At 41.7% G+C, this 19,254-nt stretch overlaps 1 protein-coding gene across 2 annotated transcripts in view; it reads right to left on the reverse strand.

The window, feature by feature from the left end:
- The window catches only part of PCNX1 (pecanex 1), a 167,401-nt gene extending 151,610 nt beyond the window's left edge, over positions 1–15,791 (reverse strand). For both annotated transcript variants that reach the window (XM_065872992.1, XM_065872991.1), the window contains exon 1: positions 15,639–15,791. In XM_065872992.1, the coding sequence (XP_065729064.1) occupies positions 15,639–15,791 (153 nt within the window). The remainder of the gene's footprint in view (positions 1–15,638) is intronic.
- Positions 15,792–19,254: the final 3,463 nt, after the last annotated feature.

The following is a 19,254-nucleotide window of genomic DNA, read 5'->3' on the forward strand; positions in this document are numbered from 1 at the left end:
TCAAGTAAAAATAAATATTTTTAAATAAAATATGAATATACACAAAAAATTAGGTTATCAAACATTATTATTTGTGTATTCTTTTACGTTTCACTCAAATAGAACGGAATAAATTGCAAGCTGAGGTCCTAACACAAGAATGTAAGTCAGTAAAATTTGTAATTAAAAGTATACTAGCTCTTGGGCTTCCCTGGTGGCGCAGTGGTTGAGAGTCCGCCTGCCGATGCAGGGGACACGGGTTCGTGCCCCAGTCTGGGAAGATCCCACATGCCGCGGAGTGGCTGGGCCCGTGAGCCATGGCTGCTGAGCCTGCGCGTCCAGAGCCTGTGCTCCGCAACGGGAGAGGCCACAACAGTGAGAGGCCTGCATACCACAAAAAAAAAAAAAAAAAAAAGTATACTAGCTCTCATGAGAATACTAACAAAACCCATATTTCGTTTTTGCCCTGAGCTCACTCAATTGGCTTGAAACAGAATGGTATTGCATGCTATATAATCCACTTCTTCCTTTAAAAGTAAATGCTAAAATAGGGAATGCATCACACACTAGACTTTAGGTGAGATAAATATGAAAGCTGCCTACCAGAAAAAAAGAATGGAGAGTATAGCTTATCTTACTACCACCACTTCCTCAGTTTCCATAATGGCAACTCTGACACACTTAAATCAATAAATAAGAGTTTCATTCATTCATTCAACATATATTTACTGAACACCTATTAAGCCCCAGATATTCTTCTAAGGACTGTAAACACTGCAATAAATAAGATCCTTTCTCTCCTTGAGCATCTTAAGGAGGATGACTATTGTTTTACCAAGTGCCAGGTACTGTAAATGGATTGCCTCACAACAATCCTTTGAAGAAAGTGCTATTATTATTTCTATCTTACAGATAAGAAAACTTAGACAATGAAGTCATTGCCTGCAGCCAGTAAGTGGCAGAAACAGGATTTACATCCAGTCTGACTCTAGTGGTTAAGAATCTGAGTTTTTAACCACTACACTAGACAGTCTCCCTCCAAGGCAGTGTTTCTCAACTTTTTTTTTTTTAATTATTGCTCTCCTAAGGAGTCTTTTTAGGCATTTTTTCCCTAATTACTCCCTGTGAAATAATAAAAAATACATAGATTGGCTTCTGTCCCCGGTTCTTGATACAGAGCTCCTAAAACCCTTGCGGTTTCCTAAATGATAAGAGCGCAAGGAGCATCTTCTGTTCTAATATTTGGTCTTTGGCTCTGGTTCCTGTCACCTAAATCCCTTGGAAGTTCCTGGGTGACGGGAATGCCTTTTGTTCTAATGAGGTGACTCTGGGTGGACTCCTGGATGGGGGCTGGTCACCAGAAAGACCAAGCCATGATTGGAAGCTTGGGATTTTCAGCCTCATCTCTCATTCTCCATAGGAGAGAGGGGCTGGAAGTGGAGTTAATAATTGATCATGCCTATGTGATGAAACCTCCATAAAATCCCAATAGTATGACGTTCTGAGAGTTTCCAGGTTGGTGAACACGGGGAGGTGCTGGAGGGTGGCACACCCACAGAGGGCATGAAAGCTTCGTGCTCTTTCCCGCATATACTGCTCTATGCATCCCTTCCAGCTGGAGGTGCACCTGTATCTTTTATCATAGCCTTTTATAATAAACTGGTAAACAGTAAGTAAACTGTTTTCCTGAGTTCTGTAAACCTCTCTAGGAAATCAATCAAACCTCAGGATGGGGTCACGCGAGCCAGTGATTTACAGTCAGTCGGTCAGAAGCACAAGTAACAACCTGGACTTTGGACTGGCATCTTAATTGTGGGGAAGAGGAGCAGTCTCGTGGGACTGAGAACTAAACCTGTGGGATTTGACGCTGTCTCCAGGTGGACAGCATCAGAGTTGAATTAAACTGTAGGACTCCCAGCCAGTGTCTCAGAGAATTGCTTGTGCGGGGGAAAACCCCACACATCTGGTGTCAGAAGTGCTGTGAGTATAGCAGTGTGAGAGTAAAAGAGAAACACACAGAAGTGCAGGTTTTCTAAACACTGCCCCTCATGAAAGTTTACCACCACAGGAACACTGTATATCTATATGTACTGTGTGCACATCTGTACTCTGTACACAAAAATATTTGACTACCACCCCCCAACCCAAGAACTAATTTTTGCCCCCTTGAGGACAACAACATACCCACTAAGAAGGAATGCGCTAGAGCAAAGTTTCGCAGCCCCAGCACTGTTGACATTTTGAGCCAGATAATCTTCTATGTTGCTGGGGGCTGTCCTATGCAATATAGGATGTTTAGCACCTTCCCTGGCCTCTACCCGCTAGAAACCAATAGCACCGCTGCGCCAAAGTTAGGTTAGAATTTCCCGAAAAGTGCCAGTCCTTGAAACAACTGCTTCTCTTGCTGCTATTTACCTATTCATAAGGACAACAGTTCCAGATTTTGTTCATAAAAGACTGTAATGGACAGGATATAAACAGACTGCAAATGTTGCATCTCTGTAACTGGAGTGAAGGAGCACATGTAATAGTAGTAGCAGCGGCAAGAAGAAATAGTATTTTATATAAACACAGCAAGGAAAGAGGCCTGTATAAGACCAACTAGTAAAAGGATATTAAATTTTCGTAAAATCCATTTATAATACAGGCATACCTTGGAGATATTGCAGGTTTGCTTCCAGACCACTGCAATAAAGCAAAGAGCACAGTAAAGCAAGTCGCACAAATTTTCTGGTTTCCCAGTGCATGAACGTATGTGTGTATATATATATATTTACACTATATTGTAGTCTATTAGGTGTGCAATAGCATTATGGCTAGAAAAAATGTACTTTTTACCTTATTTTTTTGTACTTTTTACCTTATGTAGTTTTACCTTAATGCAAAAATACTTTATTGCTAAAAAATGCTAACCATCATCTAAGCCTTCAGCAAGTCAGAATTTTCTTGCAATAGTAAACAACGATCACTGATCACCATAACAGATTTGATAATAATGAAAATTTTGAAATATTGTGAGAATTACCAAAATGTGACACAGAGACACAAAGAGAACAGTGCTGTTGGAAAAACGGCACCAAAAGACTTGCTCAGTGCAGGGTTGCCACAAACCTCCAACATGTTAAAAAATGCAGTACCTGTGAAGCATAATAAAGCGAAGTACAGTAAAACGAGGTGTGCCTGTACATTCTACAGAACAAGGCTAACTAACCTCTCCCTCCAAAAGGACGAGTCAGACAAATTATCTCACTTTAACTCTATGTGAGAACCTAACTAAATCCCTGGGAGATTTATAATGGGCTTCTACTGTATTCATATAATATGCTAGCTGGGAAGGGGAGCCAAGATTAAAGATATAATTAGATGGTGATTTCAAGGCCAGCTCTGAGAGTTCTAGATTCAGAATGCATATTGAAAAAGATCCAGGGACACTTAGTTCATCCCAATCAATCACAAGTAGGCTTTCAGAAACAGATTAATCAGAAAAGCACCTTGCAAGACTGTGGAGGAACACGGTGGAGGGTGACCGTGATGGTCCTCCGGAGGCCAGAGGGAAAAAACGGCAGAGGCAATCTACATAACCCTGAACCAGTGGTTTAACTTCTAGGAGCCTCTGCTTCCTCATCAGAAAAATAGGGATAAAAACAGTATCTTCATTTCACAGGGCTACAATGAGTATTAAGTGAGAAAACTTGAAAGGAGATAGTGCATGGGCATATAATAGCACAAGAACTATCTGACGTTGTTAATAATGCTTGAGCAATGTAGTGACAAATCTGAGATAAGCAAACAAAAAGACCTCTGAGTAGAAATGGTTCAGAGAAAACAAAGATTAACTACAAAAAAGAAGATGATGTAGGTAAGACTTGTGAGACCTCAGAATACACAGAGGTAAACATCAGTCTGATAGTGAACCACCAGAAGTCACTGGAAAATGGACAAATGCTTCCATAACATAGTAAAGAAAAAAGAATCTATATTCCAAAAAAAACTTAGTATGCTCAATGGTAAAACACTAAAATTCCCATTAAAGAAAGGGTACAAGGCAAGGTTGTTCGTATTTTCAACATTATTTATTACATCAATAGATACGTAAAGTACCATACCAAGCAATTACACAAGAGAAAAAAGTATAAATATTGGGAAGAAGTTAAAATTATTATTTACAAATATAACTGCATATCTGAAAATCCTTTTAAAATAAACAGAAAAATTATTAGAAAGAATAACCTAATTCTACAGCGTCTGGTTGCAAATTTAATAAATTGAAATCAATAGATTTGGATGGGATCCTGGAACAGAAAAAAAGGACATTAGCTAAAAAAAGAAAGAAATCTGTACAAAGTACAGATTATAAGTTAATAATGGTGTATTAATATTGGTTCATTTCTTGTGACAAATGTGCCACAGTAAACTAAGATGTTAACAACAGGAGAAACTGGGTGTAGGATATATAGGATCTCTCTGAACTATGTTTACAATTTTTCTATACATCTAGAACTATTCTAAAATAAGGTTTTTTTAAAAATCATGATTTTTCTTACATAATAAGCAACAATCAGTTAGAAAGAATTGGTTGCACTTACAGTAGTGTTAGAAACAAAAATCTAAGAATAATAATCCTAAGGGAAAATGTGCAAGGTTAACATAAAGAAAACTTCTTTAAAAAAAATCTACTGAGGAACATAAAAGAAATGAAGAGTTCACCTTCACTCAATATTATAAAGACATCAAACCTCCCTAAAGTAATCCAAAATTCAATACTTTTCAGTAAAAATTCAGCAACATCCCTGGGAAATGTAACAAAATGGAGGAATAAACATGCAAGAATAGCCAAAGAAATAATAACAAGGTAAGACTATTACTAAGAAGGAAAAATACATAAAACTAAGATCACTAAAAAAAGTATGGTATTGGGCTTCCCTGGTGGCGCAGTGGTTAAGAATCCACCTGCCAATGCAGGGGACATGGGTTCAAGGGGACATAGGATCGTCCCTGGTCCGGGACGATCCCACATGCCACGGAGCGGCTAAGCCCGTGCACCACAACTACTGAGCCTGCGCTCTGGAGCCTGCAAGCCACAACTAATGAAGCCCGCACACATAGAGCCCGTGTTCCGCAACAAGAGAAGCCACCGCAATGAGAAGCCGGCGCATCACAGCGAAGAGTAGCCCCGCTCGCCGCAACTAGAGAAAGCCTGCACACAGTAACAAAGACCCAACTTAGCCAAAAATAAATAAAAGAAAATAAATTTATTTTAAAAAAAAGTATGGTATTCATGTAAGAAAAGACATATTGATAAAACAAAATGCAAATACCCCCATGGAAACTTAGATTAGAAAGGTGGCATTTAAATCACTGAGAAAAAGACAGGATTGCTTAATACATTAGGTTGATTGGGACAATTGCCTATCAAAAAAAAAATTTTTTTTGAACTAGACACTCATATATTGCTTACAGCAAAATAAATTCCAAATTGGATGAACTATAAAAACTATTAGATGTTTGCAATTAGATTACAGAGGACTAACATATAATTAATTCTTAACATATAACCTAGTAGAAAATGGATAAAGCATATGAACTACCACAGAAAAACAGGAAAAAAATGACCCTGAAGCTTATGAAAAGCAGCTCAATCCCACTCAAAGTAGGACAAATGCCAATTAAAACCACTCTAAGATACTATTTCTTACCTATGAAAATCGCAAAACTATGTGAGGCTGTGGCACACAAGAGCACTAAGAGGCTCTGATACACTGCCTGTGGGCATGCCAGTTAAGTGGTACAATCCCTCTGGAGGGCAATTTGGCACTCTCTTTCAAAACTACAAAAGCATTTACCCTGTTGACCAACCAATCTCATTTCTAGGAATTTATCTTAATATTATATCTAGACACATGTGAGATGACATCTGTATGATTATTTCCTGCAGCACGGTTTGTGTTAGCAAAAGGCTGTAAACAAATTAAATATCTATCAGCAGGTAACATGATAAATAATATAGCCATGCAATGCATTACTATGGAACTATTAAAAATAAAAAAACTAAACCCAACAAAAGTCCAGGACCAGACAGCTTCACTGGTGAATTCTACCAAACATTTAAAAACCTAATACCAATCCTTCTCAAAGTCTTCCCAAAACACAAAACAAAGGAACACTTACAAACTCACTTGATGAGGCCAGCATTACCCTGATACCAAAACCAGATACCACAAGAAAAGAAAATGACAGGCCAATAACACTGATGAATAGATGCAAAAATCCTCAACAAATCAAAACCACAATGAGATATCACCTCACACCTGTAAAAATGGCTAATATCAAAAAGACAATAAAGAGCAAGTGTTAACAAGGATGTGGAGAAAAGAGAACCCTTGTGAACAACAGAACACTGTTGATGAGAACATAAACTGGTACAGCCACTATGGAAAACAGTACAGAGGTGCCTCAAAAAATTAAAAATAGGGCTTCCCTGGTGGTGCAGTGGTTGAGGGTCCACCTGCTGATGCAGGGGACACGGGTTCGTGCCCCGGTCTGGGAAGGTCCCACATGCCACGGAGCGGCTGGGCCCGTGAGCCATGGCTGCTGAGCCTGCACGTCCAGAGCCTGTGCTCCGCAATGGGAGAGGCCACAACAGTGAGAGACCCGCGTACCGCAAAAGAAAAATAAAATAAAAAATTAAAAAATTAAAAATAGAATCACCATATGATGCAGCAATTCCACTTCTGCATATTTATCTGAAGGAAACGAAAATATTAACTCAAAAAGATATATGCATTCCCATGTTCACTGCAGCATTATTTAAAATAGCCAAGACACAGAAGCAACCTAAATGTGCATCAATGGATGAATGGATAAAGAAAATGTGATTATATATATAATGGAATACTAGTCAGCCACAAAAAAGGAAATCTTGCCATTCGCAGCGACATGGATAGAACTTGTTTGGCATTATGCTAAGTACAAAAAACCAGAAAGAGAAAGACAAATACTGTATGATCTCATACGTGGGGTCTAAAAACAAAGCAAAACAAAACACAGACCATAGATGCTGTATAAAGCACAGATTGGTGGTTGACAGAGGTAGGGGTAGGGGGTGGGTGAAATGGGTGAATGGGTCAAAGGGTACAAACTTGTCGTTATAAAATATCATGAGGATGTAATGTACAGGTGATTACAGTTAATACTACTGTATCTCATATTTGAAAGTTCCCAAGAGAATAAATCTTAAAAGTTCTCATCACTAGAAAAAAACTTCCTAACTATGTATGGTAAAAGATATTAACCAGATTTACTGTGGTGATCATCTCACAACATACACAAATATTCAAACATTATGTTGTATACCTGAAACTAATATAATGGTATACATCAAATATATCTCAATTTAAATAAAACACTGAGGAAGCCCATTTGGTACTGATGCACAGGTGTTTAAGATATATTAAATGGTGGGAATCAGCCGCATAGCACAGGGAGATCAGCTCCGTGCTTTGTGACCACCTAGAGGTGTGGGATAGGAAGGGTGGGAGGGAGACGCAAGAGGGAGGAGATATGGGGATACATGTATATGTATAGCTGATTCACCATGTTATAAAGCAGAAACTAACACACCATTGTAAAGCAATTATACTCCAGTAAAGATGTTAAAAAAAAAAAAGATGTATTAAATGGAGGGAAAACAATATATAGAATGCAGTGGTGGGGGACTTCCCTGGTGGTGCAGTGGTTAAGAATCCGCCTGCCAATGCAGGGACACGGGTTTAAGCTCTGGGCTGCGAAGATCCCACATGCCGCGGAGCAACTAAGCCCGTGCGCCACAACTACTGACCTGCGCTCTAGAGCCTGCGAGCCACAACTACTGAGCCCACGTGCCGTAACTACTGAAGCCTGTGCGCCTAGAGCCCGTGCCCCGCAACAAGAGAAGCCACAGCAATGAGAAGCCCACGCACCGCAACAAAGAGTAGTCCCCGCTCGCCGCAACTACATGAAAGCCCGCGCGCAGCAACAAAGACCCAACGCAGCCAAAAATAAATAAATAAAAGGTATTTAAAGAATGCACCGGTGGGAGACGGAGACAGACATTTGAATTTGCGCCTGTAAGCTACGGTGGGCTTCACAAGAAACTATTCACAGTGGTTTTTTTTTTTTAATTTTATTTATCTATTTATTTATTTATTTATTTATGGCTGTGTTGGGTTTTCGTTTCTGTGCATGGGCTTTCTCCAGTCGCGGCGAGCGGGGGCCACTCCTCATCGCGGTGCGAGGGCCTCTCACTGTCGCGGCCTCTCTTGTTGTGGAGCACAGGCTCCAGACGCGCAGGCTAAGTAGCTGTGGCTCACAGGCTTAGTTGCTCCGCGGCATGTGGGATCTTCCCAGACCAGGGCTCGAACCCGTGTCCCCCGCACTGGCAGGCAGACTCTCAACCACTGCGCCACCAGGGAAGCCCCCACAGTGGTTTTTTATGTGAGGTAGTGCAGGTGGCAATTGGGAAGATGGTGGCAGATACGAAAGAGAGACTTTTCACCACCTTTTAGTTTCATTTTATTTAACCACGCAAATTTATCCCCAAATTTAAAAATTATTAGATGAAAACATGATTTTTACAAGTTTTTAACAGGGAAAGTCTTTATCACAGGAAGAAAAGTAGCAAATGTAACCACTAAAAATGTTAAATTTATATGCTCAAAAAACTCAATCAGGGCTTTCCTGGTGGCGCAGTGGCTGAGAGTCCGCCTGCCGATGCAGGGGACACGGGTTCGTACCCCAGTCCCGGAAGATCCCACATGCCGCGATGCGGCTGGGCCCGTGAGCCATGGCCGCTGAGTCTGCGCGTCCGGAGCCTGTGCTCCGCAACGGGAGAAGCCACAACAGTGAGAGGCCCGCGCACCGCAACAACAAAAAACCTCAATCATACACTTAAAAGACAAATTATGGGAAATTTTTAGTACATAACAAAGAGCTAACTTTTAAACATACAAGGGGCTCTCAAAAATCACTTAGAAAGAACACGACTTTCAAAAAAGGATAAAGGATACAACAGGCAGCTAAAAGAAAAAAGATATAAATGTCTACTAAGCCTATGAAAAAATACTCAAAGAACCTATTAATAAAAAAACAAAAATTAAAACAAGATGCCAGTTTACACTATCACATCAAAAAGACATAATAACCAATGTTGGTGAAAACAAAGGGCAACAGGTCCTTTCATACACTAGTGAGAATAAAAACTGGTACAACATTTTCTGAGGTATAATTTGACATTCAATTTTAAATGTACATAATTTGACCTAGTAATTTTTCTAGAAACTTATGCTGGGAACTCCCAAGTGTAAAATCTTATATATACAAATGTGCACCACACTATTGCCACAGTATTGTTTGCTTTTATTCTGGACCCTTACTTTGGATTATATGTACTTTTATTTTGGATTATATATAATTGATTACCACATGGAACAATTTCTACAACTAATAATATTTTCATGATAAAAAACCTAACAATGCTTTTTAACTGGAGAGTGAAATGCTCAAGGATTATACTATACTGGGTAAAAAGCACTATATAAGTGTTACTATTATCAGTACCATAAAAGCCCCTATTACAGCCAGAGTCAAAGTTATTCAGTAATTTATTCACTGCTGAAAAAAAGGAGATGAGTTAAACCAGCAACCTAAGCAGGAAACAATAAGGTATTTTCAGACAGTCACAAATAATAGACTAAAACTCCCAGGTAGTGACTGTTAGCATGAGGTGTTCACCAGCAATCACCTACAGGCTTTTTCTGTTGGTACATCTAGGGGGAGTGGCTTTTCAAAATACACTTGCCTGGAATCTCCCCCAGATACTGATTTATTGGAGTAAAGCAAGATAGGAATGCAGGCAAATTCATTCCCAGTTATTAGATGGTGGGCTTTTTTTTTTTTTTTTTAAGAAGAAAGGTAATGGCAGCTCTGTCCTATGTTATCCCTTGTGTAGAAGCCTGTGTCATATGGCAGGCCAGCAATTCTCAAGTGAAGTATCATGAGAGACACTAGTAAGGAATATAAAAAGAATTCCTAATGATCTTCCAAAGCTGCTGAGTAACTTCCTTTTAAAAGAAAAGAAAAAGCAGACTCAGGATGATCTCAACATCAGCCTCACGCCAGCCTGTGTTGTGATGTGCACCTTGCTACAGAAGGAAAAGGGAAGAGCAGTTACTCAGAATGAGCAGAGGAGTGGAGGGCAGGTAGTTTGAAACCATCCAATGGAGAATTCTAATTCTGCTCACCCCACTAGTGAGCAAAAATATAGAGTTATAATTAGCTGAAAGCCACCTGCCAATGCCTAGAACAGTGTGAAGAGCTATGTGGTGCACTTTGTGATTTTAGTTACTTTGACTTTCCATGTTTTACCTACAGATACTCTTTAATAAGGAAGAAAGCCAAGATAGATACACAGTGAAAGTTTGAGTACCACTGACATTGCATAATGATGTGAACAAAAACGATGCTATAAACACTTGTCAGCAGTTGTGTAAGATTACCAAATCAAAGGCAAAGCCAACAATGAAAGGGAAATTTGGAACAAAACACTAACCATGTTAGATATCATGTTAAATTTTATAAATTCTAGGAACTATAACTTTGAACAATTAAACAAGGTTTAAGAAAGCTTTAACATGTTGGATACATTACAATAAAATACTTGATAGCAGAGCAAACCATTACACCCAAGAACACCTATTCTTTCACTAAATGATCTTTTCCATAGAACAAAGATCCACTTGCCTGGTGGGAAGATTATGGGAAATGATGTTCCAGCCCAAATAACAAACCTTATAAAGGTCCCCCACCATAAGGCCTTCCACAGTACCCAGCATACAGTCAAGGTTGTGAATGTATGAATTATCCTCTGCGTAAAGCCTTCTAGGAAATAAATGCATCCTCCTTCCAATTCCTGAACACTTTACGACACATAAGGGATTAGTCACAGTCTACCTTGTAATATGGTTGTGCATTTGTCTCATTGCTTCTAATTTATAAATTAGGAAAACAGCATTATAGGAGGAAGCTAAGACACTGGTGTCCATTTTGTGTGAATGAGGTCTAAAGTCTTTTTCTTCTTTAGAATTATTTCATGTCATACAATTCTTCATACGTAAAATATCTCAATTCAAAAACAGCCTCACATAGTTTAATGGTCAATGCTTGGTTTAAAAATCATTCAGAATACTCTCCTCTTTTCTCCATCTAAAATGTACCTATCACAGACATAAAACCTTACACTAATTTTTCTTATAAGACACAATTTGATTAATTGTTACAAACTGTAAAATTCCTTAAAGAATAGAATCCCAGCATGGTAAGGGAAAACAGAAAGAAAGCAAGCCATGTTAAAGACGATGATACTAAATGCAATATAGTATCCTAGGCTGGATCCTGAAACAGAAAAGGGACATTAATGGAAAAACTGGTGAAATCCAAATAATGTCTACAATTCATTACTAGTACTGTACTGATGTTAATTTCTTCATTTTGACAAATGCACCATGGTTATGTAAGATTTTAATATTAGAGGAAGCTGGGCAAAGGGTATATAAGAATCTCTATACTATTTTCGTAACTTTTTTGTAAACCTAAAATTATTTCAAAATACAAAGTTTTCAAGACGACAACTATGGTGCTTGGATCTGTTTAGTTTATGTCTAGACAACTTTCAGGGAGTGAGGAGGATTAGGAAAACAGCCACATACATGATTCAAGTTTCTCAAATTTGTGACTAATATTCCTGCCTATTCTCAGGGCAGTTGGCACTCAGGTTTCTATTTGGTTTGTACAAAGCTCTACAAATAGGACTTTTTTTTTTTTCCCTTAAAATCTCAAAAGGAAATGGCTTGCTTTCCCCTAGGTTTTCTTTTCTTTCTTATTATAACACAAAGCAACAGAGACTAGCACCAACGGTACAAGTTATAAAACATGCAACCCTTCAGGTTCTCATGATAAAGGAAGGAAAGGAAGTGTGAACTATTTTACAATTCCAGCAAAGAAAGCATTTAATCAACTTTTAAGGGGACACGGAGAGGAACCAGAGGAATCAGAATCAGTAACTATTCCACTGTGGTTTGGTAAAATTCATCTGAAATGCTAAAGAAGTCAACAGTATAGTAGAATCTACAGAATACTTGTTGTAATCTGTGCTTTTCCATACCATTACTCTGTGCTATCCTAGTGTTACTACCCCAGCGTCCCAGATGTCCTAGCCCACCTACAAAATAATTCTCTGTCCTCCCCAGCTATGCACAGAGACACAGGAAAACCGTTTGATTTAACTCAGATAAAATAACAGAAAGACGCAATCAATCTTCTCTCAAAGAAACACTTCTGCTTGTTTACCAATTACCTAACTGTGAAAATTATCTGAGTGCAGAGAATAGGAAAAATCAAATAAAAGTTGTTTTGTGATATATGTTAGTGCAGTAAACATCCTTAGCTTGGACTAAAAGTTTGGATTAAAAAGTACTTTAAGACAAATTCTGCCTATTATCAAAAACAGAATATTACTGAAATCATTTATTCAACATTCTGTTGAAAAAGAAATTTACAACCATTGACACTCTTTTTTGCAAAGTGTTGAGAAGAGGTGGGAAGACAAGTACTCTCAATCCTGTTGATGAAAATTTAAATTAGTACTGCCTTTCAGGACGGCAATTTGGCATTTTTTACCATTTTCTCCTTTTCAAAAACTTTCTCCTTGGCTTCTGTTATGGGTTCCTTTCTTCATTTTCCTTTTACCTTTCTTGTCTCCTTTGCTGATTTTTAACTGCTGTTAGGCTTTGGAGTTCTGGCCAAGCCATTTTCTTTTTAATGAATTATATTTTCTCCCCAGATAGTCTAGTCTGTGGCTTGGACTGTCCTCTATAATGCTGATAACTTCCAAGTAAACATTTACCAACCTTCTTTGCTAACTGCCCCCAGACTAGGATCAATCCCCTGACTAAAAGCTCAGGGTCATTCTGTACTTACCTTTTCACAACAATTCTAATGCTTGTAATTGTTCATTATCCCCAAGCTAGACTTGAACTTCCTTGAAGGCAAAAGCTGTGTTTTGTTCATTTCTAATCATTCATTTCATATTTGAGTTCTCACTATGTGCTTGGCACTGAACTAGGTCTTGACAACACAGCAGTAAACAAAAAGTCTCTGCCCTCGTAGAGTTTATATTCTAATGGGATAAGAGAGACATCAAATAATAAATATATACCAATTTGTAACAAGTGCTATTAAATAAAGGAGGGTAGGAGGGGTAGGAAGTATTGTAGGAGCTGGGAAGTTGCTATTTTACAGTGGTTATCAAGGAAAGCCTCACATATAACTGAAACCTGAAATAAGTGCAGCATGTTAAGTCACACATATATTTGGAGGGGAGGAGTCATCCAGAGGGAGAATAGCAAGTGCAAAGGCCCTGAGGCAGGAACACAGTTATTGTGTGGGGAAAATTGTAAGAAGGCAAATGGAGTGGGGGGGGAGGGTAAACACATGGGAAGGGAGGCTTTGAGCTGAGTGCCATGATCTGACTTATGTTTTAAGGAATCACTCAGACATCTTTATGAATAGAGAATAAAGAATGGAAGCACTGACCCTCATCAGAACACTGCAACAACCCAAGAGAAACATAATGATGGCTTGAACCAAGGGAGTGGTGATGATGATTAGCAGGATTCTAGTTAGGTTTCGGAGATAGAACCCACAAGATCTGTTGATGAACTGGATATGAAGAGAGAGGAAGAGAAGAATCAACGAGAGCTTTTTAAAGGTTTAGGAAGAACAGAATTGCCATTAACGTAAACAAGAAAGTCAGAGAAGCAATTTTATTTTCCCAGAACCCAGCAAATAGCCCAGCACACAGGAGACGTTCAAATATTTATTTGTGAATTAAATTTAACTGAATAAACTCCCAAAAAGAAGCAGTGAACTCAGTGCTTTCCATTTGCTCTAATAATGCCTTAATAACACCAAGAGTCTTAGCCAAGAACCAGCTTCAGTTTTAAATTTACAATTCTCCTGGATATAAAAGAAAACTGCTATAAAGAGCTCTGTGACAGCCTGAGGATTCTTACACCCAAAGTAATTAACCTGTTCATTAATTATGTCATATTCCTGGAAGATAGAGAAGTGCAAATAGAACTCCCTGGGCCAGAATTAATGGAAAATTATAACACTTTGTGATAAATTTTCAGAAAGTGACAAGACTGAACAAGTCCCCTAAAGAAATAAGCCATCAGTTACTCAGTATTTTTTTTAAAACGGCTTTTTTACCTCTAGCAGCAGGTCCCTCCCAAACGATTTCAATGAAAAATTAAAAGTTGTCGAGAATGTGAAATTCAGTACATCTTCCTCCACTTTTTCTGCCAAGTAGTGTAAATGAGCTTCACTTAGGAAAGAAATGGGTATCCTCACCAGATTTTCTAATCCAGCACCCTTACTACAGCTCCACGAAGAACCACAACGTTAGCAGAAATATATTCAAAGGCATTCTCCTAAAATAAATAGTTACCAATCTTTCCTCCCTTCTGGTTACTTTAAAATTTTAACTGAAGCGTTAAGTATCACCTCTCTTCCACATTAGTCTCCCTAATTAATGCCCCACCCTAACCCAATGTGTTTTAAAAAAGAAAATGCGCTCACAACTTTCGGTGAAAATATATCTTAAAAACCTAGATCGTTCGGAGAAACTGATCGTACTGAATTCATCAACAGGCAGTACTTTCCTTTTTTCCTATCAGTACAAGGCCTTGAACCAACCCAAACAAATCTGCTGAAATGCCAGCCAGAATCCCCGTATCTCCCCCGCTCCCTACCCCCAAAGCTGGCCTGGAAATAAAAGCCACTGACCACGGAGCCGAACAGAAAAGAACCACTGGTAAGCAAAAACAGGATTTTGAGAGGCAGGAAGGGCGAGAGTCAGATTTTCAACCACTACGTCTAAGCGAGTAAAAGCCCGGACTCCCCACAAAATATATTCCGCAGCGAGCTGCACACATTCTTCCCTGCGGCTCCAAAAGCTCCGCACCCTGATTAGAGGCGAGGTGGAGGGAGGGTACTCCCCGGAGAGGAGGAGCAAGAACTGCCTCAGGGGCAGGGAGTGCCCCAGGGGTGTCCGGCGCCCGAGGAACTGAGCGCAGATAAGCACGCGCGCCAGGGACGGATGCGGCGGCCCTTGGGAGCAGAACGCTCGGCGCCCACCACCAGACGTGGAGGCAGGGAGCCCCACTCGGGCTTCACCCACCCGGCTAGAAAGGCTGGAGAGGGCAGGATCGGGAACCCCGAAGAAGGGGCCTAGGAAGCTACTACTTCCCAGAAAACGGGCTGGGCGCCCGGGGGCGGGAGGCGGAGGCTGCTGCTGATTCGCTTCTCCTGTCATCACTGAAATAGGGGAAGCCCTCCAGGGAGAGGACAGTGGGGAGTACGGATGGGGGAGGGGAGCACCAGAGCGAGGGGGGCGGCGGGCCCCTAGGGGACCGGGGCGCGGGATGGTGGGGGGCGCGCACCGGGAAGGGGAAGAGGGCGCACCCCCAGCCAGGAGCCAGGGAGGCGCGACCGCCCGCCGGACTCGGGAAACCCGGCCCGCCAGAAGGGTATGGAGCCGCCCTCCTCCCCGCCCCCACACTCACCATGTAGAGGGTGAAGGGCAGGCCGAGCAGAAAGAGCCACAGGTAGAGGTGCAGCGCGTTCACGAAGGTGGCCTGGTGCGGGTCGTAGTACCAGCCCCCGCTGAGCGCGGCCCACACCCCCTGCCGGAGGATCTGCAGCGTCTGCGACCCCATCCCCACCCGGCGCCGCCGCCGTCGTCGCCGTCCCCGCCCCGGCCCCAGCTCTGCCTTGGTCGCCGGAGCCCGCAGCTGCCCAATCTATCCCCCTCCGGAGCTCCGGGAGAGCCGGCCGGCGCTTCTGCGGTCGCTGGGGCTGCTGCAGGAGGAGGAGATCGAGGAGGAGGAGGAGGCGAGTGGCGGGGCGGAGGAGACCGGAGAAGAGGTGGGGACCGGCCTTCGGAGCGCCGCCGCCATCTTGTTTCCTAACACCCGGAGCTGGAGCCAGGCCCCCGCCGCCCGCGGCCCGCCAGCGCCGCTGCCACCGCCGCGACCCCCGCCGGCCGCCAGCCCAGAGCCTGGCGGAGAAGGAGGCCCGGCGCCCGGGAGGCACCGGGAACAAGCCGCGCCCCCTCCAGCTCCTCCTCTCCTCTCCTCTCCCTCCGCCCCTTGATCCGGCTCCCCGCGGGTGCGCGCAGCGCCTCCGCACCCGCGGGCGCCTCCTGGTGGCGCCCGGGAGAAGTGCGAGCGGACGCGGACGCGGGCCCGGGCACGGGCCCGGGGGCGGGGCTGCTGAGGTTCCGGGGATAGCGAGTCGAGGCTGTGGTAGACCCCACTGCGCTCCCGGTACCTGAAGCTGGCAAGTTCCTTCACCAGTCCAGAAACCGGGTCTTCCACCCCCCGAAACCTTGTCAGCATCCTGGCTGACGAATTACGATATTTATTAAAGGCCCAGGAACAATGAGGCTCATATCTGAGATACTCCTTGAAGGCCGGAAAGAATTAGGTACAGCTGATGACGGTTGAAAACTCACTAACGCACCCACTTTGAGCAACAACTGTGTTGGTCCATAAAGTGAGCTGGAGGCCCTTGACTGAGAAGAATGACCACGGCCAGGATTGGACAGATTTACTACTTCCAAAGACAGATAAATTAACAGAAGTTGCAAGAGGTGTAAAGGTATGGGGTGGACAGTTTGATCATTGTACACGGTGATTTTATTTTTTAACGTGCTGTAACTTGTAGCCATTTTTATTAATGGGCCAATTTAAACAGGTTGAAAGATTAACAGCGTCTCCACCCCAAGTCACAACAGGGTCTCGTACTTTTCTTTTTATAGCTGTAAAGTCTGGGAATCATTCTTGGCTCTGTGTAATGTTTATATGGCATGTCTGATCTCATTGAATAAAATTTTTTTTAAAAAAGAGTTTGAAGTTTGAGTTTATGATAGCAATAAATGTACTCTCTATTCCTGGATTAAAGTTGCTATAATTAATGAGAAAAGCAAGAGAGCCAAAAGAAATCCGTGGTGACGTTTTAAGAAGAATATTGAAAAACAATTGCAATACCTCCCAGAGTCACACCACTTTACAGTTCAAACATTTCCACGCCCATTTCATTTGACCTTCACAATACTCCTGTAAGGGCAGCATACAGGCTAGCCTTACTTTATGAATTAGGAAACCCAAGCACAAAGAAACTAAGTGATTGCCCAAGTAGTTCTCAGAAGTGGCTGAAAGACCTCTAGAACCAGCAGTCATCCTAACTGCATGGACTGAACTGTGGACGTTTATTTCTCAGCACTCTCCACCTTATCCATTCAGATAAGAGTTTGAAGTGGTCAATAACTGCTCAGTTTCTGGTCACCTGTGGCCAGTTTAAACGTATGGCCAGTTGTTCTCAAAGTGTCATCCCAGGACCAGCTGTGTCAACATTGCCTGAGAACTTGTTAGAAACACAAATTTTTAGGGTTTCCCTGGTGGTCCAGTGGTTAAGACTCTGTGCTCCCAATGCAAGCAGCCAGGTGTTCGAATCCCTAGTCAGGGAATTAGATCCTGCATACTGCAAGTAAGAGTCCCAGTGCAGCCAAATAAATAAATATTTTTTTTAAAAGAATAGTTTATTAAAAAAAAAGAAATGCACATTCTCAGGCATCCAGAGAAACTCTGGGTGTGAAACCTAGCTATCTATTTTAACGAACCCTCTGGAAGATTTTAATATACCTTAAAATTTGAAACTACCAATGTAGAATACCATCCCCAGCCTTGATTTGTTCGTTTCCTTATAAGCACAAAGCCATGAATTTCCAATAACATGAAGTTGAGAGACGTGAATGAACGTGAATGAACACTGGCTAAAATGTACTTTAAAATATATTAGTATGTCTAAAAGCAAAATTAAGGTTAAATATGCAATTTTACAATTAAGAGAGTGGCCTTGAGCCTTTGTCACAGACACAAGGTATTGTCAAGTGTTCATTTGTTTCTCCTGAAGAAGACAGGAAAGCTCTCTAAGCAGCTTTTGGAAGTGATCCCAAGCTTTTCCAACACAAAGGAAGATGTAAACAAGGATAAAATTCCAATACCACATCAGTTTCCACTCCAGCAAATATCTGCTGTAGTTTAATGTAAAAGGATTAACTGTAATTGGGGTGAGGTAGACTGGAAGAAGTGGAGACCAGAACTAGATACATCCATGGAATTGGAGGCAGACCCATCTGTCGTGACGAGTGTGCAGCCAGAAGACAGTATTTGGAGGGTATGTAACCGGCAGCAACCAGGAAGGCAGCCAGGATAGGCTTGTTCAACACAGAGGATGCGAGTGTGGTAAGCCAATGGGCAGCGGCTACGCAGCCTTGGGAAATCCAGGAGCAGACAGAAATTGGGAAATCATGGCAAACTTTAAGGAAATGTGTTGCTTATAGCAAGGCCCCAGCCTCAGTACTGTCTTCCAGGTCTGGATTTCTCTCCCTTTGGGGAACTGATGAAAGCAAGTAGAATTCAGGTCCTTGAGAGGAGGTACTGGGCAAGTTTGGAGGACAAGGACTTGGGCTCAAGGCAACAAGACAAGTATCCAAAGCCCAGATCTGGCAGACAGAGGGAGACTTAGAAACAAAGGAGGCACTTAATACCTAGAACTGAGACTGCATTTCACACTGACCATGGTTACTTCATGCTGAGGTCCCAGAGTATTAATATGGAACTCTAATTCCCCTCCACTATGGCTGGGTTTGATCCAAGAGCCTAGAAGTGGGAGTCACATGGCACCAGCCACTGAGTAAATAGGGGTCAGCAGGAGGAACAAATCCAAGAGATAGAAAAGACACTTATAGACTTCATCTTCGAGCTCTGGACTGGAAAAGCATTTTAGAAAAATGCTAATTAACTGACTTAGGGAGTTAGCCATTGAAAGAATTCAGTGAAATGGATGACCTTTCCCAGAGACGGACTCCGTCTTTGGGGTGAGGGTGGGAGGCGAGAGAATCCTGCAGTGCTTTTTATCTGTAGCTTTCAAAATATTTATGAATGTTGCCACAACAAGCTTCCTATTTTAAAAACAGGAAGCCGAGGTGCAGAAAGGTATCATACCCATAAAGTACAAGAGCAGGACAAAAACTGAGGAATCTAATTTGCTAAATGTTAACCCTCTTAGCCATGCATAAAAGCCATTAATAATGTGACACTTAGCCTGTCAAAGTTA

Source organism: Phocoena phocoena, chromosome 2, assembly GCF_963924675.1.
Source record: "Phocoena phocoena chromosome 2, mPhoPho1.1, whole genome shotgun sequence".
NCBI classification, from domain to species: domain Eukaryota; kingdom Metazoa; phylum Chordata; class Mammalia; order Artiodactyla; family Phocoenidae; genus Phocoena; species Phocoena phocoena.